Source organism: Rhagoletis zephyria, unplaced genomic scaffold, assembly GCF_001687245.7.
Source record: "Rhagoletis zephyria isolate East Lansing unplaced genomic scaffold, Rhagoletis_zephyria_1.1 Rzeph_scaffold_00046, whole genome shotgun sequence".
Lineage (NCBI taxonomy): Eukaryota > Metazoa > Arthropoda > Insecta > Diptera > Tephritidae > Rhagoletis > Rhagoletis zephyria.
In genome coordinates, this window is record NW_016157130.1 from 681,620 (window position 1) to 707,466 (window position 25,847).

Below are 25,847 nucleotides of genomic sequence, written 5' to 3' on the forward strand. Positions count from 1 at the left end.
TGGCAACTTATCTTTTCGCGAACGGACAGCGTTTCCGCGTTTCCTGCATCCGCTTTCATTGCTTGAACACTCGGTCGTTATGCTACTCCATGTACATATGTATGTATGTACATGGACGAATACGTATATAAAAAGCTATGAGTTTTACCCATATTACAGCCTGACCACTGTAGAACACTTTGCATGGAATTTTAGTTGGCCAGCATATGGTGCGTAACTGTACCGCAATTGCGTTGTTATTAAAAAAAAAAAATCACTCGCAAAGTGTATGCAAGCGAATGTGGGCAAATGAGTCAAAGTCATAGACGAGACAAGTAGAACATCAACAAAGAAGTATTTAGTGAAATGCAACATTATTTGTTTCCTTTGCACTCTCACTTGTTAGCTGAATAGCAATTTATTTGTATACATTAAGGTACAGCTAAGGGCAATGAGCAAGGAAAATATTTGTTAGTGCGGACTTAGTAGAAGCACAAAGCATATACTTACTTGAATTGAAAGCTTCTAGTTTTTTGGGCCTTGTTTTTAATTTTATGTATTTAAAATGTTTTAAATGAATTTATCGGACTCAATTAATAATTTGTAATGTCAGGCGACCGCTGCACAGTGGTGTTCAAAACTGTGATTTACCGTTCAGAATTCACTGGAGCCTTAATTTTTTACTCAATTTGATTATTTTTTTTAACGAAAGCTTATACAATTTGGAAGGGATCAGTTCAGTCCTATTTTTGAGTTTAAATTTGAGTATAATAAATTTTTTTGTGCAAAGTGCAGAAAAAGTAGCGTTTTTGAAGAAAATCGATTTTCCCGTTCCACTTATTAAATGTTACATAGTAAGAACTAATTGAAAACAATTGTATGGTTCCCCAAAGCGAACAAAAATTCACGAAAAAATGTAGTATATCATCTATGTTATAAAAAAATGTTTCCCAAAATTAATTTTTTTTTTATAGTTTTTTTTTTTTAATTTTGGGATTGCTGAGTTATAGACCATTAAATTTTAGTATAATAAAGTGCGAGTTGCAAGTGGCTCGAACTCTTTCGCGTTGATTGTGAATGATTTTTTTCGCTAAAGTTTCGAGCATGCTAAATGGTCTATATTCTTATTATATATACAACTGCATACCCAAACTTTTTCTAAAAACTTAAAACAAATATTTTGGTGAACATTTTATTTTTTTAATGTTTTCAACTAGTTTTTATTATGTAGCATTTATTAATTGGAACAGGAGAATCGATTTTCTTAAAAATTGCTACAATTTCTGCACTAAAAACTTTAATATAGGCAAATACAAATTCAAAAATCTGGTCTCTTACCAGTTTTACAAGCTTTCATTAAAAAAAAAAAAATGAATCAAATTGGTTGAAAAATACAGGCTCCAGTGAATTATGAAAAGTAAATGCCAGTTTCGAATCACTGTGCAGCGCCACCTAGCGATCCCATCTCTCCAAAAAGCATTTCCCATCATGCAAGCAGTATAGATTTTTAATTTGAACAAAAAAGTCTATTCTTTTAAAGCAATTTATTTTTCATGTACAGTTTTCTTCTTATTTTTAAGCAATAATACCGGTCATTGAATAAAAATTTTTGGTATAAATGCGTTGAAATAAATCGCAATGTTCAAAACATTAGTTTTCCGCCAAATAAAAAGGAGGAGTGCAAAAACCTTGTGCCGCCAGCGTGAATGCCAAATGGCACGCCTATAAATATCTACATAAAAACATACTAAAATTTGCATATTTTTTATCACGAACATGCGCCATTGGCAGACGCCTAAATATATGCAATACAAATTGCAGTTTAGTCGTGTTTCCTTTTTTTCTACGCTGCTGCAATGCTTTTGTATTTTGGAATGAAGCGCGTGTCTTCAACAGTGCACACGAACAAGAACTTGAACATGAAAAATAAATTAGTGAGAAAAATATTTGTCAAACTACAAATTGGTACAAAAGAGAAAAAACGTTCGAGTTTTGGCATGCATTTGTGTGCATGTACTTTTTTTCATTAGCATATTGCAAACAAAGCGCTACTCGTACAATAAATTTAAAGCAAAATTATGTGGGCGAATTGAATGAAATATTTAAATGTTAGGCAAAGCCGTGTGATGTTTGTTTTTTAGAAAATTCTATATGGCAACCAAACTCAAACACTTAAATGCATATTTTTCACGTAGCCAAATGAATTAATAAATTTGCCTAACTATGTATAGTCCTGAAAACTTAAACAAATACTTGCAGCAAAGCTTTGTTCTCAAAGTTCTCGGTTTCGATTTTTTCTCTTGCATACTTTGAGGCTTTTAACCTTAGCTATTTGCTTGTATGCCAACTCTCATCCTCTGCTTACTGCCACACACTTATTTGCACTCCATGCTATCTGAGATTGAAGTCTGTGATTTATTGCTTGCCTAAAATAAATCAAATCAAGTGAAGTTATGTACCGTTAAACCACATAACCACTCACTTTGTATTCTACTATGGCTGCCTAACCTTCCGAACGCACAACTTTTTAAGTGCAAATGTTGCATAAACTTCCATGAAAAATTTTAGCTGGTTTCTACGCTTAAGTAAGCAAATTTAATTTAAGTGCTCTTTGTCGAAATTGTTTGCGTGAAATAGTTTACACACAAACCAGCTGCTGCTTTGCAACTTATACGTATATTTGCACCTCATTGGCTGCGCCATACTTCAGGCCGTCTTGTAAATGAACTGACTGACATCAGCAGAATTTACAGTTTTTGTTATGGAAACAGTTTGAATGTTTAAATGGTATTAACTATGCATTTGTTTCCCTCTATTGTGGTTGTTTGTGTATTGGGCTTTGCATAATTACGCCACAAATTTTGTGGTTATGCAAGAAATTTAGCAGGATTGCTATTTGTTGGAATTTTGAGGAAAGCACTTTGACTGTGTTTGAATGCATATTGATTTCAATTAAGATTGCGGGAACTAATGAGTACTGCATTAGCGCTATAATTACTTCATTACAAGATTCTAAGCATTAAAGTATTTCCACTTAATTTCAAAAACACAAAATGTTACCGCTAACAAAGGTATAGAAAACTAACTAGTAGTCGAAGTTTGAGTAAAAATATTTGCTTTTAAAGAACTGATACAATAGCAAAATGTCTTGGAATTTTATGTTACCGACCATCATGCGTTCACTTAGTTTAGATAGAACACATTTAAATAAGTAAGAAGGGGCAAATTAAAAAACAGAAAGGAAAAATTATTTGCTTCTGACCTAATTTGTATTAGAAAATAACCCAGGCAATTGCAATAAGTTCATCATTGATTTCTATACCAAGCCCACTTTTCAACAGAAGCCAATCATAAATGACATAGTAAAATACAATATATTAGTGGCTAGAAAATGCCTATTGATTTTCAATTAGCATGCGACATTTTGTGTATAATACTCCAGGCATAAGTTTTCACATACAAATGTACATTAAGGTGCCTCACCAAAAAAAAATAAAAATGAACGTTGAATTATAAAATCGATTGTATTTGAAGACTTTCGGCAATATATTTCAAAACAAATATTAACATTTACGTGAGCTGGGCTGATTTGAAAAGGCCAGTGAATATCGAATTTTTTTATCAATAAAATTAGTTTTTAAAAATATTTTTTCAAAAAAATCACTTTAGATAATAGATTAGTTTAAACGTAAAGCTTTGTGTAAAAATGTTTCAACATTTTATCAACGAAATGAGAATTTTGGAGGCATTTTCAAATCGTTTCAGCTCACGTAAAAATTTATAATTTTCCGAAATATTTTGGTGAAAGTCTTAAAATGTAATAAATTTTACAATAAAAAACAGTACCGATTTTTTTTTTTTTGTGGTTAGTGATGCACACTAATGTAATACATATGTTTATAAAAAAAAACAACATATATACGTACACGTGCATGTAAATGCAATATTTACACACGTAGCATATTTTCTAAGTGTGTCACTTATAGCCCGTTGCCGGCAACAATTTCATAAGTATTGTAGAAGCATCTATCATTCAAGCAGAAACCCTTATAACACTATTTGACCTCAAAGAAAGCCGCGCGACGCCATTGAGGCATACAACAAGACAGCTGATTTAATGCAATTTTCTTACCCACTAATTTAGTCATGCATGTGTATTTAAGTACAGTTTTACACCTTTTATTAGCCTATTATATTTATTATGAAAACTACTTGCTTGCAATAAATGTGACACAAAACCATAATTTTACCAACTAGCTTTTCTTCAGTGCTTTGCTAGGGGTTTTGAGATTGTGTGTGTTTATATAATACTTTTTTTTTTGCATTTGTTGATCTTGGAGCTGTATACAAATATATTTTTCATACTGAAATTGTATACTAATGGATCACTTTATCAGATTAGAATTTTTCATAAAAGCTAGCTGTGAAAATTGTCTGATAATTCTTAATAAGCAGTTAAGTGAAAATCTTTGGCCTTCAGCTTGCATATTTTTAGGGAAAACTTTTTTTTATTTACTATGACGGAGACGTTGTCCGCGTGGGTTGTTATTCTTGCGGTAGCTTTTGAGCTTTTGAACCAAAGAAAACGGTCGAAAAAAGTTGGTCCCCTAACACGCTTATCTGTCTGCCTTCGTTACGAGAATTTTTTTTTTCTTTTCTTTAAAGGCTTGTTTCATGAATTTCAGCTTTTAGAACTGCAGAACCAGTCACATATCGCCTCTTTTATACATTCATATATGTATGTACATATGTACTTTCAATCAATTCCTTATGTTCATTTTAACCACCTGCCGTGCTTTGATGCATATCGCATGTAACTTAATTTCTTTCAATTAAATTGTTCGCGTGCAGCATATCTGAATAGCGAGGGTGGAATTTTATATCCTTGCGCAACACAAAAATAGGCACGAGACAACGACGAGGCTAGAAGCTAAGCAGGGACTGGAAAGATACATACGTGTGTATGTACCTTTATCACAAAAACATTCGATTTCACTCAGAATCATATGTGCATTAGAGTGCATTAATCTCCCTTCAAAAAAAAAAGTATACTGTTTTCCATAGCAATTATAAACTTTATTATATTTTAAGACTTTCGCTAAGATTAACGTGCGATAGGCCGATTTGTAAATAGTTCCAAATATCGAGTTTTTTTTATAATAAAATTAGTTTTTTAAATTTATTTTTCAAAAAAAAAATCACTTCAAATGATAGAAGCGTTGAAGCGCAAAAAGTCTGCATAAAAATGTTTTAATATTTTTATGAAATATATAAATTTAATAGTTCTGGTGAAAGAACCGCAACTTTTTTTAGTGAGGCGACCTAATGTACATAGGTATGTATGTCAGTAACTACACAAATTGATTTAAAAAATTTGAGTTCAAAAGTTTTTTTTTCAAATTGTTGTTGCTTTCCCACAATAGCCTCAAGCTCAATAAATTTTGTTGAAACAATTTTTTATAAAAAAAAGAAACTTTATAAAATTTAGAAAAATACTAGTTATGGAGTCTTGTTTGTATGGATGTATGTACCTATGTTTATTGCCCTTAAAATTAAATAATAATAATAATGAAATAATAAAAAAGCAAAGTTAATTTTTTGGGAATTTCGCTTTAAAAGGCATTTAATTTCCGCTACAGACAGTCTGAACACTCTCCTTTTTTATTTATTTTCCCTTTTCGTTTGGGTTATTCTATTTGCTATAACGTTTTTGCTATTATGCCCTAGAGAGCCATTTTTTCGGACTATTGATTATTTTAACTGCCGTCCTGCGATTTAGCTGATAACGATAGGGTTTAGAGCATTCAAGATTTCTCATCTTAGAAATTCTTAGCAATTGAGCTACACTAAATTAAGTCAATAAAAACGCTGTTATTTAAAAAAAAAAAAAAATAAACACCCCACTCCTGAAAAAGTGGTACCGGCGAAACCTTTTTTTTAATCTTGAGCCCCTAAAATATTCCATTTATCATCGTAATAAGTTTCAAACGATTGTTAGCTGCAATTTATTGCTAGCTTTTACTTTTTTGCCCTCTTAGGAGAATAATGAAAAGAAACTAGAAAAACAATTTGCTTAAGCAAAATGAAAAGAAAAGCACGAAAAGCTACTGCCACCGCATTAAAATCAAATCTTAAAACAACCGCCGACAACACCACAAACAAAAAAAGATAGCACAGCCCAAGCCTCATAAACTAGCAAGTGCTTATACAAAAGCTGCTAAAGTGGCATCTAAAGTGTATGATAAAAATCCAAAGTGTGGCAGACGACACGCATAAGATTAAATTAATAAAAGAACAACACAATTGTATGCTCCTTAGCGGCTGTGAAACACAAAGTGTGTGTGTGTACAAGAGAGAACAGATAAAGTGGCTTGCTTTTACAGTTGTGTATAAGGGAAAGTGCAATGTAGCAGACATACAGCATACGCCTAGGCGTATCAGTGCGAGGGGAGCCACACCCTTCGCTGGCTGCTTTGTTGTACTTCACGACTGGTTTAATAGGAATGCCATATAAATCAATTTAATGTTTGTGTTTAGTAGGGTTTACGCTGCTTAGTTAGCTGTGAGTGTGGACGATGAATTTTGCATTAAAAGCGGATAAATTTAATATTGTACGTACATATATGTGTAAATTTGCTTATGGAGGCTTTCAAATGTTGGTAAAGGTTTATGTATGTGCATTGAGGGTTCCAAAAAACCTTTTTCCGAGATAGGGTTTGGGGCACCTTTACAAATTTTTCCTCTTTCCGAAAAAGGTGCTGGTACCAAACCTTACGTTTCTAAGTATCCATTTAGACAATTCTAACAATTGGTTAAGTAACCTAAGAACATTTCAAATTTAAATTATCTATTAAAATATCACAAGCTTCAGTTGTCATGGCAACAGTAGCTTTTTATAAAAATCACCAATATTTTTGCCAGTTTCACAGCGATCCAGTAGCGCATTTCAAGGTTATTGAGCACCCTGTATTGGTCGCCGTAGAAAACTGAAAGTTGGTATAGATATTACAAATATCGAAAGGAAAAAACTAAGAGGTGGCCCGTTTTCTAGGATGAAATTTTTTTCCCCATACAAAAATTTGTTCACTCTAATGAACATATGTAAACTTGTTAGAGATATTTTAGCTCGTTTCAAAATTTGAAGATACTTTTTACAAACTTTTTCTTTAGGAAAAAAATCGAAATTACTTAAATTTTGTTTTTAATGAAATTGAAACTTTTCTTGGACCGTCAGACTTTGTTTGAGAATTTTTCGAGTTTCACGTTTCTTATAGGGCTTTCGCACGAGGCGATTTTCCAGGCAACTTTTGCGTTCAACGCACGCAGGTTGGCACGAAAAAAAATTGAATGGAAAAATATCAAAATATAAAAAAAATTCAAAATATTTACCATAAAGGGCGTTTGCAATGTTCAACTTTGCATTTTACTTTTGGTTGAACGGCCTTTCAACTAATCGCTTTCAACAAAGTTGGTCGCCAGCCAACATTTAGCCATTCAACTTTTTTTTCGTGCAACCCTGCGTGAGTTGAACGCAAAATCGCCTCGTGCAAACACCTCTTTAGATATTAAAGTTGAACTAAACTTCTTAAATAATAAATCCTCTATATTTTGAAATTCAACAAAACGTTATACTACGTTCAGACGGAAACTTAATTGAGTCAATTACCTTTTTAAATGAGCTGCCGCTTTTTGGTGTTCACACGCAGTCAGCTGTTCGATTAGCAATTTGCTACAGTGATGGAGAAGCTGATACAAACGTATCCCTCTTTAATATAAAAGTACATTGTGGTAACTTGCCCCATTGTCTCTCTTTTTTGTGAAAACGTATACAAATGATACAAAAGGGCGGTGAAAGCAAAGTAACTGTAATTAAATTTTCACAAAGTAACTGTAGTTTATTGCGCCAGACAAACAGAGAATATTTATTTTTAAAACGCCAGATCGAAGGCCTCGGACGGAAGTGATTCATCTTTTCTAAAAAATAGATTTTGCCTCGAGCTGCTAGAAGATATTCTTTATTTTTATAGCCATGTGCGTCACAGCTGATTTCTATATGTCCAATAAACATACCTCAAAGTCAAAATTAAACATACCCAACAGAGTTGCATGAAAAAATGCCATCAATTAGCACTCAATTAAGCACTAATCGAGTAATTAAGAATGGAAATTGCATATGGTAAATCGAGCTCAATTAGCGGCTTAATCGAGAAAGCTTCGCTAGATTAACTGCCTGTCTGAACATACTTTTAAGACTTTTTATGCAATCAAAGTATGCCATTGTAATTATTTTGCCCTAAATTTTCTTCTAAATTCCTATAAACAAACACACATACATATCTTAAAAGATTGCCTACTTTCAGGCTGCTTAACATAAAAACACACGCAAATCGCCCTGTTGTCTGTTGCTGCTCCTCATTCTTATAATCGCATTAAATCGAGCTAAATATTCGCGCCTTCAGAATGCGCCTCAAATATTAATGTCTTCTCTTTTATACGCCCACGCCGTCCAGCTCCTTTTCTATGTATATATGTATGTATGTATTACTATGTTATGTTGCTACGCACCTAAGCCTATGGCAATAATATGATATTTGTGCTACTTTTTCACTCACCTGTATACATTTTACTAAACTAATTTTTCCACAACAAATATTTGCCCAACCGTAAGCGGCTTCTCTTTTACATTGCATGTAAGTCTGTTATATTTTTTATTCCCAGTTCCCCTTTTCCTACTTAACGCTTCAGCGCTTTACTGTGTCTGCGGCAAAATCATATATCACGCTCAATTAACCCTAAGTATATGCATGCATATTATTTATGCTTTGTTGTTGTGCGGTAAGGTGTGCTGCTACTCTGTGTGAATTACTAAGGAACTTAGGTGTGCAATGGGAGTTGTTGTTGATGGGTGTGATTGTTGCTGGTATAAATGGTGTTGGCCTCGCTGTTGACAGCAACTAAAGGCATACAATTTTTTGCGGCTTAATTATTCATTATATTATATGAACGAGTGAAAATTATGTTATTGCGGCGTAAGAAGCTCAGAGATGAAGAAGTGCTAAGAAAAAGCTTAAAAAGTTGGTTTAATAGTCAGTCTATGGGCAATTGTGATACCTTCCCTAGTCAAACCTACTTTAGATGCTTAACCGAACATCGTTGCATATTTTTAGGCGCCATATTAAATATTATTAAAGCTTTGGTTGTCTAAATTTATTTTTAGAGGAAAATTTTGCACTAAAATCCAGCGTACAGCAGATTTAAATAATTGTGAACATTTTAAATACTTTTCTTCTTCCCCGCTTAGCTAAAAAATTATCTCTTACCTCCTTCATTTATCTATTCAATCATGGATATTCAAATGAACCACTGAGCACCACAGTTCTGCTTATCAATCCTAATTGTAAAATGCCTTTGCATTCATTCCAGTCAACCATGATGTTTGCCTCTTACTGCTCTGCTCTCCGCTGTCACCGTATATTTTGTGTAGCTGCATTCTCGTGGATAACCACAAATTTATTGCAGTCGCCCGAAATTCTGCAGTTGCCGCAACACTTCTGATATTTTGAAACCATTCAAAGCATTGCTGCATGATTGCACACAAATGCGCTTTTCTATATGCATACAATTTTACATTCACAAAGCACTTTTAGTTTTGATATTTGTGTGTTCGTCATGATGGCATCCATAGCATCCGTTTCCCTGCACTTGCTCTCCCATCAGTCTAGTCATAGTCAGCGCTTCACTGACTGCACAACACTTAATTGCTCGTCAGCTACTAGCAGACATAACGCTCCAGTCTGCCAAACTTCTTGGTCCTTCAAACATCAATGAGCTTCTCTATCTTCTTCTTCCATCTTTCGATTTTTTGCTAATTTTTCTATAATTTTATCGATCGTTTGTCGTTTCTCTTTCTTTTTCGAATATTTTTGCTTCTAAGTATACATACATATGTATGTATGTTTGCGAAATTTCATTATTAAACGATTTCCATATTCCCTTGATTTTCAGCCATCGCTGCTAATATTTTGTTAGTTTTGTTGCAATGGCTGTGTGTAAGCTGTTACCATTTGCATAACTGCATATCCTTTGAATTCAGCGCTCTGATTGTACTGAGTGAATGTTTTGTTCTTATTTGAGTTGTTCAATTGAAATGAAATTTTCGCTATTATCAACGCAAATGCAGTTGCAAAGGGTTATGAAGTAAATAAGTATAATTCATTATTTGATATGCTCATCTATACTGAAAATAATACAAGCAAACGGAATAAGAAGAAACTTAATTTGGTACAAGGACATCTTTTGGAGAATTTCAGATTTTAAGTAATTTCCATTAAAGCAATTCCGCACTAGCAATTTCGAATTCGGTACTGAACTTAAAAAGTTGTTTAATTAAAATCAGGTGTTGCCCTTATTTACAAGCGGAGGATAAGAATAAATATATTCCGTGTAGAGAGCTTTTTTGCACAGTTATATTTTGCATAAACTCGTTAGAATGGTCAAAGTGTTTGTACAAATAGCTCTCTTTAATATTATAAGTCAAGAGTTCAATGCTCCAGCTAGCAAAGTACAAATATGCCATCAAGCGTATAGTATGATAATAAATTATATTTAATACACCCATAAATATGTCAACTATGACAGAGGAAAATGTTTGCAAGGCATACAATTTTTTGGCCTGTTGATATCTACCAATTAAGCAATACGAATAAAAATAAAAACTGAGAAAAAAAGAGTAGTGAGCTAAAAATAGTACTCGTAGGGGTGTTCGTACTTGAATAGAACTTCGTCACTATGGGCATAATCATAGCCGCAAGTAAAGTCGACGCTAGAGTTAGTTGCAGCTTTTTTGAAATTTCGATTGAAAATTATGTCAAAAAGCTGCAACTAATTTTACCGTATATGCGGAAAGCAAACATTTTTCCAATCTTTGAGCAATTCTTGATTCTCAAGTGGATATAAAACTTTTTTCTCCAACATTTTTCCCCAGACTTGACTAAAAGTTGAATAAAGATTTAATTCAAAATGATATCCAAGCTTTTGGTTCTCCATTTGAGGTATACTTGAACCTTAGAATTTTTATTGGAGCTCGACTTGATCGCCAACCCAAAAGCTTACTGGGTATATCCGCCTTTATTTCAAAGATGACTATGCCCCTATATTTTTTTAAAGTATACGCCCATAGTTTAAGACATTACCGTCATCTACGCTTACTGAAATACTTTTAGCTTATTCAGCCATTTTTAATAATCATCTTTAGCTATCCATCGGCGTGGCAGTGCTTCCCTATTTCGGTGTTTCTACTTCTCTAGAGCGTGATGCACAGCGTTCGTAGAGCTGCCAATATGAGCACAACATGTTTGCCTTAGAATATTTCTATGAGCATGGTACTCAACAAAACTACTTGCGCATGAGATACCCAGCAATTTATTCTTGTGGTAATGTATTGACCTAAGAAACGAATTTGGAATCGAAAAAAATTGGCAAGCGCTTCCTCTTTCCTCAGAAAGGTCTCAATATTCTGAGTTGTAACCCTCATTGTGACCTCAAAAAAATAGTCAGAAAATAGCACGCCAATATGAGTCCGCGTTAGGAGTCATATTAGAGAGGGATTTTTAATAAACTTTTACTTCTAGGTGAACTTTGTTACTTTTGTTCAACTAAGAATTTATGAACCGACCCATCATGAGAGGCGTATTACAGTTCCGAAATAAGACCAGTATTGATATGGTCCTACCAGCAGCGGTATTCCGCGAACGATCTCTTATAAAGTCTATCCTAAACAACAGGCTATCCTATGAGGGTATAAGCGTAAGGTGAGCGAAAGTGACATTGTACTCAGGGTTGCCACTGACGAGAAAAAATACTTACCACTTGAAAAAAAACTACCAAATCTGGAAAATATCTACCAATAACTTCTTTTGTTCTATTTTTTAGTTATTTCAATAAAAAATAAAAATTTGTATCAAGGAACTTTTTGTTGTATAAGAATATGGTTGCGCTTTAAGTAAACCCTTAAAAATCAAGGAATAAAAATAAAATAAATGAAAAATTTTTCGTCTAAATTTTGAACTTTTTACTCTGAATTTTAAGAACTTTTTTGGGTATGTCCAGCTAATATTTCCCGAAGGCTTTTTTCGCATTTAACAATTGCCATTTATAAAAACTGGCGTTGGCTTTTTTTTGCGAACAATCGTGCACATTTTTTCTTCTTATTTAAAGATTCCTTTAAAATATTTAGGCAATCAAAAGCTCCCAACGATTCTAGTAAAATAAGCTTTTTCTCGCTATGCATACATCTGTGTTTATATGAAAAGTGTGCCTTAAAGCTTTCGAAACTTAATGCAATAAAGTATACTACACTTTTGGAAAGAAATTTATAATATAAAGACAGCTACGAAAAATAAAGCGGGAACGAAAATTTATATTTATTTTTCAAACAAAATACTTAAAAAAAATATACCAAAATATAAAAAAATTTACCCTTTTGCCAGCCTAAATTTTTTCTACCAATTTTAGTAACAATTTATCAAAATGGCAACCCTGCTTGTACTGTTGTAGAAAGGCGGATGCGAGATTTGATGTCCCTGAAGTTGGTTTACTAGCACAAGTCACGAAGGCTCAAATTATTCTATAAACTTGAATTTTATCCGGCCAGGATCTATCACTGTCAGGGACCATAACAGTTATGGTCTTTATAGAATAAATCATAATTTAACTGTTAAAATTGGATTTTAATTTTTTCGGTCAATTTATTTTATGGTTTTAATTCTTTCGATAATTATATTACCGTTATTTTCATATTTAATTTTATAGGTCATAAACGATTTAAATCGGTCATAAAAACGCAATTGATATTTAACGGTTAATTTCGGTCCCTGATCATTGCACGTCGGTGCTAGAATCCACTGGGCCCCTTCTCAAAGAAGGATAGGGCGGTGAAATCTCTGATTCAAGCCTCGATGTTAAATATAGATATAAGTAGATCTCAAGTTCAAGCTTTCGTACCTACCACTAAACTTTCCTCACAGCAGATGTAGACAAATTTATTTGGTGCCTATATATCAACTTAGTTTTTAAAAATTAGAGTAACCCTAATACAGAAGGTAATGAAAAGTAGTGTCCAATTATTTCCAACGAACTCATTCTATACCATTGAAAAAATATTTTTATTTTAAATTTTCCCAACATACTGTACATACCCTGCAGTGAAAAATTATCAATTGTTAAAACTAACCAACTTATAGTTAGCTTTTTGGCGAGATTTCGATTAATACCTCACTTTTAATTAGCTATGACAAAACCAACTTAAAGTGAATTGTAAAGTCGTGCAGGAGTCATGCAGACGCAATCGGGAGTTGGTTTTCTTTACAAGTTTCTATTAAATATCCTCATACAAAAATTACTTTCAATACACTTTTTTCCGGAACTTCGCAGATTCTTTTTCATATTCAGGACAAATAAAAGGAAGATCGAAATTTTATACTATCATTTTGAAGTTATGTCTGACGGTGTTCGAATATGGGGCCACCCAGAGCAGAATATGTAAACAAATATGAAATGTAATAAAATAAAGTAAATAAAAAAGTAAAAAAACAAAAAAATATTTTGTTTTTCTTATTGATATTTTATGTCCAAAAGTAGTTAGTTACAAGTTAGTTGACATGTAATGCAGAGGTATCCAGGTCTGACTTTTTTGCGGCCATCGCCCCACAAAAGTAGTTAGCTTTTTTCGAACAAAATACACAGTTAATAGTTAGCACTAGTGTTCGCGTAAACAGACTAAAGTTAGGTATAAGCTAACGTCACTCCCTGCAGGGTATGTACATAGTTTTTTTTCCTTTTTCTGCAGTTCGCGAAAAAAAATTAAATCGATACTTAACACATTGTAGGCAGTTGTGTTGCCATGACAACAATAACAAATGCAAATGTTTTAAACTGTGCCACTAGGCATATTCGCCAAATGAAAATTTTACAAAAACAAAAATAAATAAGGCATATCCCATACTATGTATGTATGTATGTATGTACATATGTATATAAGGGCGCCATGCAAGCGGTGGGAACGCTACGATCGCACGAACGGACAGACGTACCAGCTGGGGTATTTGACTTCCTTTGTTTGCCGCTGTTGCAGCTGTTGTTTGCTTGCTTACAACAATTCGCGAATGCAATGCGAGGCAGTGCAGTGTCAACAACACTGGCTGCAGCTTTTGACCTCTGAGTAAATACTTAAAATATGTACTTATGTGTAGTGTATGTGATTCTTTTTGCAAGCATATAAACTCATATAAATGCAAATATTTGCTTGTACAATGAATCAGCCAACTCTGTGCTCTTTGAATAAATAGAAAAATGGCAAAGTAGTTGTGTGATGGGAATTGAAAATGCGCTGATAAGAAGTTTGAAATGCTTTGAATTGAATGCAGGGAAAAATTAAGCAAATGCAAAAGTTTTAGCAAATTTATTTTTATTTTTTGAGATTAATTAAATCGAATTTCATGAATAGGTTCATTTATTGTCAAGCCCTGCTTGGAAGTTTATGTGCAAATATTTTTTTAATTACATAAATGCAATTTTTTGTTTGTGAAACTCGATAGTCAATACGAATTTTTAATTTTCTTTCTCCCTTTCTGCCTCTTTTCAGCATTCGTAACAGCCGTGGCAGTCTCGATAGCATCGGCACCGCACCACCTTCATCTGCTGCCTCACAGGCCAGCTCGAGCGGTGGCTCAAATCCAAAAATGGACAGCGCCAGTGGCGGCGGTGCTGGCGGCGGCGGCGGCGGCGGCGGCTCTGGCAATACCAGCGCCAATGCCAGCCCACAACATCACACACATCAGCATTCGCAACATGCGCACCATTCCAATGCCGGCGTTGTGGGCGTACATCGCTCGAATTCACGTAATGGGCGTGATAACTGGACGAAAATGCCGGAGCCACTAAATGGCCATGGCCATAACAAAGGCGAGAAATCTGAAAAGTCATCGCCTTCAAGGCGCAGCATGGGCGGCGGTAGTGGCAGCTCTTCCAAGCAGGGTTCACCGTCCGGTCGGACAAAGGGTGTACCGCCCAGTTTTGGCTATGTCAAGCGTGCCAATGGCAGTGCTACTGCAACGGCAGAGCAACAAAATATAGCAATGATGGGCGCAGCAATGATGGGTGCCGGCGGTGGTGGTCTAGCAAATGGTGGTTGTGGTGGTGCTGCCGGTTCGCCGGGTGGCATGTGCGGTGGCATGGGTCGTACAGCGCATGTATCAGCGGTGCCACGCACTGCCTCCTCTGGTGGTGGTGGTGGTGGTGCTGGCGGACGGAAGGTGTCGGGCGGTACGCAAACGCTGCCCAACGATATGTCAAGTGAGTTGAGTACGAAATAATGTTTTTTTTTTTTATATTTCGTTTAAATAAGGAATACGAAGAAGTTCATAAATGTCGTTATCTTAATACACAAAAACCCGGTTAATGATTTAGAAAAATAATAAAAATGTTTGACCTTACTAATAAAAAAATTAGATTAAAAACTTTATAAAGGACATTTCGATGCAAATTTTCGATATATAAAGCACTTAAAATCTTCTTTATTTTTATGAATTTGGGTGTTCAAATATAGTTTAAAGCTTTTTGAGCCGAATTTATTAGACTTAAAAAATTGCTTACATTTTTTTTTATTTTATAATTTATAAATTTCCTCATGGTAGCCTACCAAAACCACACTGAAAAAAAATTATTAGAATTTTTCATATAAAGGTCCGATATGCATTTTCGCATGTGAGATAGTTTTAGATTGTTTTTTGTAACTTAGCGAAATTTTACGCGTTACTATTCACTAATTGAATCGGTGTGCTGGACAACCGTTCAAGTCCAAAATAATTTTTTTTGTTAAGATCAAAACCCGTTCAAATCACGGACATGTACGTATTTTCTCTCGCATGTCACCATACTAGATACTTAGCCGTCCACGTAGCACAGCTGATTGAACTCGTGAAATGAGTAGAAAAGCGGTGTATGTGCGTGACTTGTGCGGTTTTTGATTTTAATAACAAAAGACTGATATTGGACTTGTATCGTTGTTGAGCCCACAGATTCAATTTTGTATTTAGAAATAAGATATTTCTTCTTTCATATGTTATTTTTTTGTCGAATTTAGAATTAACTTCTTTCTTACTTAACAGTCATTTATTTATAGTTTTACCTACACTTTAATAATAAAAAAACTTTAAATTTTCCAGAAGCTCCTCCCAGCGCTCAGCATCGCAGCTTTTCTTTGACTGGTCCCGGCGCTACCCAGTTAAGCCAATCGATACGTGAACGTCTAGCTACTGGTTCTCATAGTTTACCGAAACCGGGCACGGATTTGCATCTATTTCAGCATAGGTAAGAGCTAATTGGTATCTGTTTTCCACACATTCTATCATCAATTCTAGTAGTAAGTAAACATTTTGAGAACTTAACTCACATCTTAACTGAAGTTAAAAATTTTTCAATTTCGTAACGAAAAATTCTTTGAAAAGTTATCTATACCTATATGTATCTGTATATTAGATCGTACCAGGAAAAAAGTTCGCCGTACATCCTTTCATCTAAAGTATTTTTGTCAGGCAATTCCAAGTACTTACCCACCAGATCCCAGTTCCTACCACCCCAATGCCAGTAAATTAAAGCTCGTCGAAAACCATTAAACTTTTGCTAAGGAAGTATTTCGATTCGAAGGAAATTTGGACTTTTTTTGCCTTTTTACCCCGTTCTAGTTTACCAACCAGATCTCAGTTCCTTTCACCCTAACGTACCATCCTAATGTGAGTATATTACAGCTGTCCAATAATCATTGAACTTTTGCTTAGAAAGTATTTGTATTATTCCAGTAGAATATTTTTTTCGAAATTGTCTTATAAAATTATTTTAAATAAAAGGTGTACGCTGAACTTTTTTTGTTTGCTTGTAAGGTGATACGGTGTACTGTGTATATGTAAAGAGGCAATTTTCCCTAACAAGCGCAGCAAAAACGCTAAATAATCTCTCTAATCCAGAATATAATAGGAATTATTATCGCTAGTATCCTTAGAGGCCCATTCATTTTCCTCTACCTCAAATCCAATCATAAACTTTACTATTAATTAGCCAAATAATAATCAAAATTTGTGAGGTGGCTGGATAGCCTTTGATATCTCTCACAAATTCATTGCCCACATAATTACTGCATTGCGGCACACATGAGTCCGAAATAATAGTTATTTTATGCTTGTACATTAGGGTAGGCCATTTTTTTACTAAATCGTATTGTATTTTCTGCTTCTCCAAATAATTCGAAGAGAAAGTGTAGAAGAAACCAATGGGTCGGAAATGAGTTTCGAGCCTGTGCATTTTTGAAAAAAATACCTTTTCACGATATATTATTTTTTTTACTTTTTTTTTAACTTTTGTATATAAAATGTCTGCATTTTAGTTTCCTGCATTTGCTTTATTTGTTTATTTATTCATTAGCACAAATGTTCATCCTTTCCGATTTTTTTGTTTAAAATTCTGTTAGCTGTCAGTGCGGGTAGTTTTGTTCTGCAACTGATGAAACAAATTAAACACTGTAATGTAAAATTATAATATTTGAGTGTATGCGCATAAACAAAATTAAACCATGTATAAAAAGTACATAAATATATCCATTTTGTGAATTTTAAACTTAAAAAATTAATTAAAAGTAAAAAGTGAAGAGATTTTTTTTTAAATGCGCGTGCTAGAAACTCATCTCTGACTTATAGTTTATTCTACATTTTCTCCTAGAATTATCTATAGAAACCGAAAATACCATACGATTTGTGCAAAAACTTTTGTCCGAATAATTTGGCCCACCCTAATGTGCACACATACTATATTACTACAAATATTGTGGTTTTCTTTGCTCAAAATAAATGTATTTAATTTTTGTTTTCCAACAAAATCCAGCACAATGATGCATCAAAAGAGAAACAGACATAAAATGCCGAGCAAAATTTTCTATGCAGCAAAATTAAATTTATCGTCAACGGAATGTGCGCCAACAAAATTTTAAGATAAATAAAATTTAAAAATAAATATTAAAATTAATGTTTAGCAAAAGCATAAATGTGCTGCAACCATGCTAACCGCTAATGTGTTTTTGCACCACTGGCTAATTATGCTTAATGTCTGACGCGAGTCAGGTTCACTATAGGGTGTCTCAAAATTATTGAATTCATAGCGAAAAATAGTGTAAGGAGACTAAATTAAATTAAAAAATAATACAATGAGAACTTAAGTAAACAAAACTAATCTAAGTAAAATAAACAAAAAACAGGCCACAGGTTTTTCTTTTGTTTATTTAATATTCATTGATTTTTTATAAATATGTAGCATATTTGTAAATCCAATTTTCAAGCTTCATACAAGATTTATAATAATTTTCAAAATCAACGCGATTGTTTTCAACTTGCATCTTTTATACTAAAAATTACGGGTTATAAAACTCAAAATTCTAATATTTTTTTTGTTTGAAATTTTGAAAAACAAATTTGCAGTAGGTTTTATAACTTTTGTATAAAATTTGAGCATCGGATTATACTTATAATATGCTCTGTTCTTTTTATTTAAAATTAATGAAAATTAAATAAGCAAAAGGAAAGTTCTCAATACTGAGGATCAAAAGGCGGCGCTATTCAAGTGACTGTCACTGTATGTGCAAGCTTGTCCTTTAAAGAAAAGTTGTATAATTTGATACACCCTATATCAACATATGCGGCTAACTAATTGCCGTTAAACACCACTAATTGTAGACATTTATTGCGATTATTTTACTAATTTATTACGATAACTCCATGAATTATCCACAGCTACACTTTTTATAAAGCATTAATGCAAGCAAAAAATAGTTCTGTGCACATGAAATATGTATTTCCCATTCGCCTTTCAGAATATCCAATCGTCCTGGCAAATTGATCGATGGCTCATTGTCGGACACGCAAACCTATGCCGAGGTAAAGCCCGAATACAGCACATATGCCATGTGGCTAAAGCATAGCAATACCGCTGGCAGTCGTCTCTCTGAGGGCGATTCACTGGAGAATATGCAAATTGGTTCACCGGCAATGACACGCCATAGTCACAAAATGTTGCAACATCGTAATGCTGCCGCAGCAGTAGCAGCCGCAGCGGCAGCAGCAGCGGCGGCGAGTGTAATGCCACAGGGAGGAGGCGGTGGCGCTGCAGGCATGGGCGGTGCGGGCAGTGAGTCGCCGTATGTGCAAAGTCCACGACTGAATCGGAGCAATAGCATAAGGTGAGTGAACTGAAGATTTTATTTACATAAGTGAATTTATGCTTTAAATTTTTTCGTTTTTAATCTCGTTAAAAAAAAAAAAAAAAAACAAAAATTGCTTGCTTTACCATTTTGAAAATTTTTGATGCCACCGTTTTATAATTTCTAACTTTTTTAACTCCTCTAAAGCTACTTGAAAGAAAGGACATATCCAAGGTGAAAAATAAATTCGTTTTAGTGCGCTTTTTTGGTGTTCCGCTTAAGCTTTTTATAAAATTAAGATTTAATATGCTTGCATACATTTGAGTTTTGAAATAATTGCGTTGAATTTCTAAAACAAAAAATTTTACTTTCTGCTAAATAATCTTTTCTTGCGCTTCAAAATGTATCATCTCATAAATGCAGTTATATATCGTTGTGTTCACTACTCTTACTACAATACTACACTACTTAGATATTCTTATTGATGTAATATAGTTTATTATATTTGCTTTGGATTTGGTTCATTTAACTTTTTTGTTAGCTGTTCGTACTTTTTGTATTCCTAAGTGAGTTACATTACCATCTATAGTTCTCAGCAGACCTTTGAAAATATATTTTGAAGCGAGTGCGCGTTCCAATAGGGATCCTAGCTAATTTATTTACGAAGTACTTTCTACCATCAGGATTTTTTCAAACACATATGTACAATACATAGGTTTATTTTTTAATTTGCTTTATTTCTTTTGTTCCAAAATTGATTTGCCCCGACCTGAGAATTTTTTTCCATTCACTTTTAGAAAGGCGATCAGCAAATTCCATGTCCTTCCAAGCATCTCGTTTTTTTCATAGATTTTTTCCTAACTAACTCCTATGCAGATACTTCTAGCGCATTTTCCCCTTCAGCAGGGTTATACATTTCTGTGGTCTGGCACAGAGTGTCGATTAAGTGGACCAGAGTTGTCAGCTGTACCCTTGAATCGCGTCGTTTTATATGCAACCTGAATCACTTTATGCTGTAATCTTATCCTATCTTTGCAAATGGTCTACTTACTGTGATTTACACACCATACAGGGATGCCAACTAGGGGGAGAATTCACCAATTTTGGTGAAATTCGAACTTTGTAGGAGAAAGGAGAATGGCTTAATCAATAAACCGTTTGGGGGAGTACCATTAAAAATTTTTGACTTTTTTTTTTTGCATTTGGCGGATTCAGCCTTGGCATTCCTGATACCAAAATATGTTTGACGTGTGTAACAGCTTTTTTTTTTTTTTTCATCTTACGCCGGGGGTGAAATAAGCTAGCATGTTCCTCTGTATGTCTTGTCGACGCAATTTCTTCAAGTTAGCTGGGCTGCACCAGCTCCACTTCAATATTTCGGCTGGGATAGCTAGTGCCACGCTCTCGATTATACCACTTTGTTTTATGCATTTTAAAGCCTCGAAAATTTAAAAATTTACTATCTAATAATTGTCTGCTGGTCTAATTGTCTACAGAATCAAGTAAGGTTACTTATTAATCAGAGACAAAAAAAATATGGCATTTGTAAGTACACTGCTGGAAAAAAGTATTGGCACAGCAATATATGCACCAATTTCTATTCAATATTTTTCCGCTAAATTTTTATAAAAATATGGTTCATTCTACAACAAAACCACGAAAATATAATTTCTAGGATTTGCGTAAAACTCGCGAAAATTCAATGAATTTTCATACAAATTTTCAACTTTTTAATTACATTTTTTTCGATTTTTCTTGAGTATGCAGTTTTGTACCCCATTGAATTCTAGTATAAAAAATGCAAGTGCATGCAATGCATTTTTTCGATTACTATACATTATTGATTGGGCTACAAATCTGTATACATACTCAAAAAAAAATCAAAAAAATCTGATTAAAAAGTTTAAAATTTGCATGGAAATTTGCTGAATTTTTCGGAAATTTTGCACTAAGTTTAGAAATTATATTTTATTTTTTTGTTGTTGTAGAATGAACCATATTTTTATATAAAAAATGTCGGAAAAGTATTACAATAAAAATTTTTGAATACATTGTAAAAAAGCAGGTGTGCCAATACTTTTTGCCGGCAGTGTATGTGGAATTTGGGTACATACTATTTCAAACTTTTTCAAATCAGAATTTTTTTTTATTTTGAAAAAAAGTGTGTGAAATTTTTTAAAACAAGAAAGTGATATTTAAAATGATCATGTAAATGTACCACTGAACCTGAAAACTTTCAGAAATTTTCAGATAAAATTTCCAAGTACACGAATAATCGCAGAAATTCCCGGAGTTATTACAAACCAAACCTCGAGAAGTGTCGGAAAAATTCAGAGAAGCCCCGAAACCTCCCGGAAACATCATTAACTCCAAGAAAATACCGAAAAATCTTGAAACTTGAAATCTGGAAGAAAGTTACTAAACATCTCCATTACGAATCTCTGACAAATTCCAAAAATAGTGAGGGATCGGTACCTGTAAACATTATATTTCTTACACATACATATCTTGTGACAGGGTCATAGCTGTATAATTTTTTGATACCTCTTCCATTTTACTAAATCTTTATATCGTCACCTGAAATACAAAAAGACGTAACTAATAAAAAATTCAAAATTCAGTTTTTGATTGATATGATGAATTTCATCGAATTACGTTGGAGTTGTCATCTAATGAAAAAAAATAAAAAAATTTTAGCCACGACTTTTCAGTTACGATGATGTTACGTCTTTTTCATTTCAGGTGACGATATGTAGTAAATATTAAATTTTCCAGCAACAGCTTCGGTGGGCAGTTCACTAAACTTTTGATTTTTGTTCTTAAAAGCTATTTGCATTTACCATCGTGATATCATTAATAACTTAATTTAAATACAATAAGTTTGCATACTTAATTTACTCAGATGCATTCAACTCCGCACATGCGCCACCCACCACTGAATTGCCAACAGCTATTTATTTTTACTGAAATTAAGCATCATGAAACTCGTTAGCCAATGAATGCCAAGCAAATAAATTGTAAAGTGGAAAATGAGATGATAAATATAAGTGTGTATATGTATGTATTATAGTTATAATAATTTCAACGAAAATTGCCACAGCAACCAACAAAACAGAGCAGAAAAAAGTTGAAGAAAAAATGTTGCAGTTAGTTAGTGGCTAATAAAAGAATGAATGAAGGATAAATGAAGGAAGTGCAAACGCGTGTGTCGGTAAAGCTGTACACGGGCGAGCATATGTATGGATATTAAGTATGTTTGTACGTGAGCGTTGGCGCTGAGAAATGAATGAAAAGAAGCGCAATGACAGCAGAAAATTAGTAGCCGTGCAGGAAAAATTATGCGACTGTCGGATGAGAAATATTTTTATTTTTTTTCATAAATATCTGTAATACTTAAACGTCTACAAATAGGGTGTTTGATATGTGTCTGATGTACTGACACTAATAGCATTCCGTACAGTGTTGCCACAAAATTTTTTTCAACACAGAATTATCAGGCGCATTATTTCCCGTAGAGGGAATGTCACTTGGCCAGCGAGATCATCTGACTTGACTTCGTTGGACTGTTTTATGAGGCTACTCGGATGACCGTATTTAAGCGAATAAACCTCGAACGCTGGAGCACTTGAAGATCAACATTTGTCCAGTTGTAACCAATATATGTATAATAATAAAAGATTGGCGCTTACACAAGTTGGTGTTTGGCCGAACTTCTCCTACGGTTTGTGGCGTGCGTCATGATGTTGTCACACAAAGGGAAGGGACCTACATACGTTGCTACGCCGACTCCGAACGACGATTGTATTTTTTATGAGGAGCTGTTTTCTATGGCAGAAATACATACACTCGGAGGTTTGCCATTGCCTGCCGTGGGGCGACCGCATAATGGGAAACGGATAATCGTTGCCTTTTTTTATAAAAATTATACAGCAGTTCTCGATAGACTTCAGAATGTTCAAAAAGTCTAGAAAATCCTCAAAAATAAGTTCGAAATAACACTCGTAGTCATAAAAATTTCCCAAAGTTCCCTAATTGAACACGAAATGTCGAAAAGTAATTCCGAATGTTCCTAAAGTGCTCCAAAAAATCTCGTGCAGTTCCGAAAACCAAAACCTACATTTGTCCAGTTGTGGCCAATATATGTATGTACATTAGGGCGGTCCAAAAATACACGTGGGAAAAGTAAAGTCGGAATTTTTATGCTCTCACGCCCTAGGATTGTTCTATACCGAAAAAAATTTATTCCAATTTTTTTATTTCAAAAATTAAAAAATATTTAGAGGTCGCTCAAAGCGCCTAATGTTTTCCATGTATTTTGTATGGGGAAAAAACAACTTTTCGTAGAAATGGTATAGAATTCTTAAAAATCAATATTTTTCTATGAGAGAACTCAATTTGTCTGCAGCAGATTCCCAATAATAATACTCAAATTTTTATTTAACCATTTTTTCATCGTAACTTTAATTTATGGGTCCGCCAAAAACCCCGAAAAATTCAATGGGGGGACCAATAAAAATCCTTAGTATTAAAAAATGGTTAAATAAACAATTGGGTCTTATTACTGAAAGTCTCCTAAAGAGAACCCGAGTTTTCCGATCGAAAAATATTGGTTTTCAAGAATTCTATACCATTTATACGAGAAGTTGTTTTTCCCCATATAAAAATACATACAAAACTTTGAGCGCTTTGAGCGACCTCTAAATATTTTTTTATTTCAAAATAAAAAAAATAGGGGTATACTTTTTTCGATATAGAACAATCCTAGGGGGTGAGGGCATTACAATTCCGAGTTTACTGTTTTTGGACCACCCTAATGTACATACATACAAGTAGTCGAAAGTATCAAAAAAAAAAGTTTGAAGATAGTCCTGAAAGATTTAGACGACCCCCACATACATTACATAGAATTCTCCTCATATGAAGTTCAAAAAAAATTTACCAAATTCGGTAAAGAAAGGAAAAAATTACCAATTTTGGTCCAAAATTAACAAAGCGGCAATGTATATTCCACATGCAAATATGAAATTCAGCAGCAGCAAAAGCGCACTTACTTACACCATAACAGCAGTCAGCATGTTGCCAGGGCGTATGATGAACCGATACACGTAGCCACATTTAAATTTGATAGATGCGGCATATTTACAAAAACAAATTTGAGTGAATGCTCCAGCAGCTGTACATATGTATGTAGTAGAGATGGGCAGAGGACTAAATCAAAATCCCGGCCATCCCGAAGTTTTTCCGAATTGTACCGCGGATCCCGAAATCTATCACTTGAAAAATTCACATTACTTTCATATTAATTCTAAATTATTATAAAAAATAAAGATCTGGCATCTTCTGATTATTGGGATTTGATTTGCTGTTCGTGTCGTATTAATAAACATAAAAAAGTGGGTCCCACGGGTCCCGATATCGCGCACACATCTCTAATATGTAGCTATTTTCTGGACAGTTGTTGAATATCTGAACGAATGAATGCATACAAAAGTTTCGTCAATGATTGCCTAAAGTTTCAGTGCGTTTGTATGTACGTACTGTTGCGTTATGCAGGCAATTTTGCCGTGGCGATTTTGTACACAACTGGTTCTCATTTGCAGTGTGTGCGCAGCTGTATGCAAATTTGCCATATGATGTATGTATGTATGCGTTATGGTGCTTGTGAATCATTTTAATATATCCATCCACACGAGCAGTTGACGTCGGACGTTATGGAAATTTATTTATTCATATGACTTTTCTGATGATTTGTTGGACATTTTATAAATTGCCCAAAAGCATGCAAATTTGATTCGCAAAAATTCTAAAATTTTTTTCGTACCCAATTTACATAGAGCTTTTAAAATAATTTTTTTTTAATAAATGATCTTTTGAAAAAAATATTTTGGCTTTTTTTCAAATATTAATTAGTTTATACGTAAAATTTAAGTTAACAATATTTTATTGACAAAATATGTATGAATTCATTCATATCGCGAGCGGTCCTGCGCATTCTTCGAAGTTTTTCATCAACGACTTTATCGGAAATTACATTTGAACAAATATTCCGAAAAATTATAAAACAAAGCAAAAAAAAATCTCTATTCTTAAAATAATCTTAAAAACTCAGTTACATAGAATTGACGATAGGACGCTTTTCTTTTAATGCGTAGCACACTCATGGACATACATGTGTACATATCGCACACCTAGATCTAAAGTGCGATCAACTCAAAAAAAATTTAGGCCATTTTTTGCATAAATCAATTCATATGACTTACATCCAATTAATGAAAATGTTTTTTCCTCATGATTATATTCATTAACTAAAAAACTTATCTTATACCTGTTTTTGTATTAATTGTTTTGAATCTTTACGACCCACAAGCAGTTAAATTTCACTCTATGAATTTTGAGTTAGCTCACTTTAGATCTAGGTGTGCGATATGTTTGCCCTTAGTAGCCCTTCATATCATTGCGGTCGAAAGTTTACGCTGAGTGCGTTATGTATGCATGTAGTTCTACATACATCTACTTCAGCATTCTGTATACGCTAAAGAATTTACATAAACGCTTTCACTATGCACAAAACACGGGAAATATGCAAATTTGTGCTCACGCACAACTTCTCTAAGCAATGTGGGTATTC

At 33.8% G+C, this 25,847-nt stretch overlaps 1 protein-coding gene across 1 annotated transcript in view; it reads left to right on the forward strand.

Moving 5' to 3' along the window:
- LOC108367519 (protein sickie-like) overlaps positions 1-25,847 on the forward strand; it is a 305,357-nt gene that overhangs the window by 261,147 nt on the left and 18,363 nt on the right. The window contains exons 7-10 of the mRNA XM_017622151.1: positions 14,621-15,330; positions 16,203-16,347; positions 18,893-19,258; positions 19,427-19,453. Of these exons, the coding sequence (XP_017477640.1) occupies positions 14,621-15,330; positions 16,203-16,347; positions 18,893-19,258; positions 19,427-19,453 (1,248 nt within the window). The remainder of the gene's footprint in view (positions 1-14,620; positions 15,331-16,202; positions 16,348-18,892; positions 19,259-19,426; positions 19,454-25,847) is intronic.